General features: G+C 41.4%; 1 protein-coding gene across 1 annotated transcript; it reads left to right on the forward strand. All coding sequences in view use genetic code 11, as the record gives it.

Moving 5' to 3' along the window:
• Window positions 1-571: 571 nt before the first annotated feature.
• On the forward strand, window positions 572-1,507 carry EGR_09995 (hypothetical protein; the record flags this gene model as incomplete). The annotated part of the gene is made up of 2 exons (XM_024499244.1): window positions 572-745; window positions 1,472-1,507. The coding sequence occupies 2 exons, from the start codon at window positions 572-574 to the stop codon at window positions 1,505-1,507; spliced, it is 210 nt and encodes a 69-aa protein (XP_024346331.1).
• Window positions 1,508-1,600: the final 93 nt, after the last annotated feature.

Raw genomic sequence — 1,600 nt, forward strand, 5'->3', positions numbered from 1 at the left:
AAGAAACAGACGAATCAAACAGACGCTTAATGCGGATTGGCCCAATTCGACCTTGTAGTCACAATGTTACATGCATTTATGCACCAGAAGTGCGCACTCATTCTTTTATTCCTGGGTGGGTTTCATCGCCGATTTATTGCGACAGTCGATTGATACACTGTATGCTTCATATTTTTTATAAAAGTTATTTAATTGTAATTAAAATTTAGATGGCCTATTTAGGTTCTCCGATGTATGCACGTGGAGTTAACAAAAAAATTCACTTATATTATTTCTCATACTTCAAGTAGACATATGCAACGCTGCTATTCAGCTATCTATTGCCGCGCCTTACAACGGACCGCTGTTCTGTTTACTAAATAATTTACGTCCAACGCTTCCTCTTATCATTCACATACGCTCGCTACATTTAGAAACTGCCAAACCTCTTCCTTCCCTTAGATGATAGCGTCATAGGCGAGGATTAGGAGACAGGGGACATTTACCACGTCATTTGAGCGGTGTCTAGTGGATTGTGTTTCCACTGCAATCAAATAGTCCTATTAACCTTGATCACTATTTCACCCCATAGATGTCTTGTTCCACAACTCAGCGCACCTTCTTCAAGGACCTGCAGCAACTTCACAGGAAAATCGAAGCCTCAACAGATGGTCAGGCGACCATTTTGGGATCCGACGAGATGTCAGTTACTGTTTCGCTGAGACCCAAATCTGGCTACAACGCGCATGCAGAATTCGTTTTAAACGTAAGTGCTTTTCACAGCTCATGCAACCCTACATTAACCCACGCATTTCTGACGGTAGTTCTTTAAGCTGCATGCATTATCATGTTAGTGACATTGCCATGTATTTGGATCAAAGTAGATGCGCTTAGAAGTGCCTGCAAGGAAATTACTTCATCGGTCCAAAGTTCACCAAACATCCTTCTGACAATATGAAATCACCTTATCGAAAGCAGCAAGGGGTAAAACAAGGCAAAGTAGTGCACATAGGTTGGGTTTAGCATTGATTATATTCCACTGCGAGCTTTCGACTTCTCATTACAGAGTTTCTTATGCTGGGGCGCAGTTGCACAATGACAGTGTGAGATTGATGCGCCTCGTTGAGGCTAATCACGTACAGTCATCCTGGGAATGCACACGTCTTATGAGATCTTGTCTCAAAGCATTAAGGCAAAAGATGACTGACCATCTACAAGAGTTTACCTTCGACTTAATTGAGTGAATATTTGTGCAAATCACCTGTACTGGTTGTGGGCGGCAACAGGTGTCGCATAAAGTAAATAACGCAGCCAAATACTTACCTTTTGATTTGTTCTTGTAAAGATAGATATGGGTCACAAAATACGTACTTTTGATGGGCTCATCTCAGCATGTTTTGATGCACTGTTTGCTGTTCGAGTGACCGTGAATAGTACGCTCTTACAGTTTACTAGTGAGGTCAAATGATCTGCTGTGCATGCTGCTCTCTAGAAGTCAGTGGATCAACAATTCTTGTGTAAACTGTAATCTTCATCCTACTTATTAATTGGGATTAATCTTAACTGCTAACTTTGAGCTGAAGAGACTCACCATACCTCTTTCAGATCAAGTGTACTTCCT

The sequence above is a fragment of the Echinococcus granulosus genome (assembly GCF_000524195.1).
Source record: "Echinococcus granulosus chromosome Unknown EG_S00182, whole genome shotgun sequence".
Classification (NCBI taxonomy): Eukaryota; Metazoa; Platyhelminthes; class Cestoda; order Cyclophyllidea; family Taeniidae; genus Echinococcus; species Echinococcus granulosus.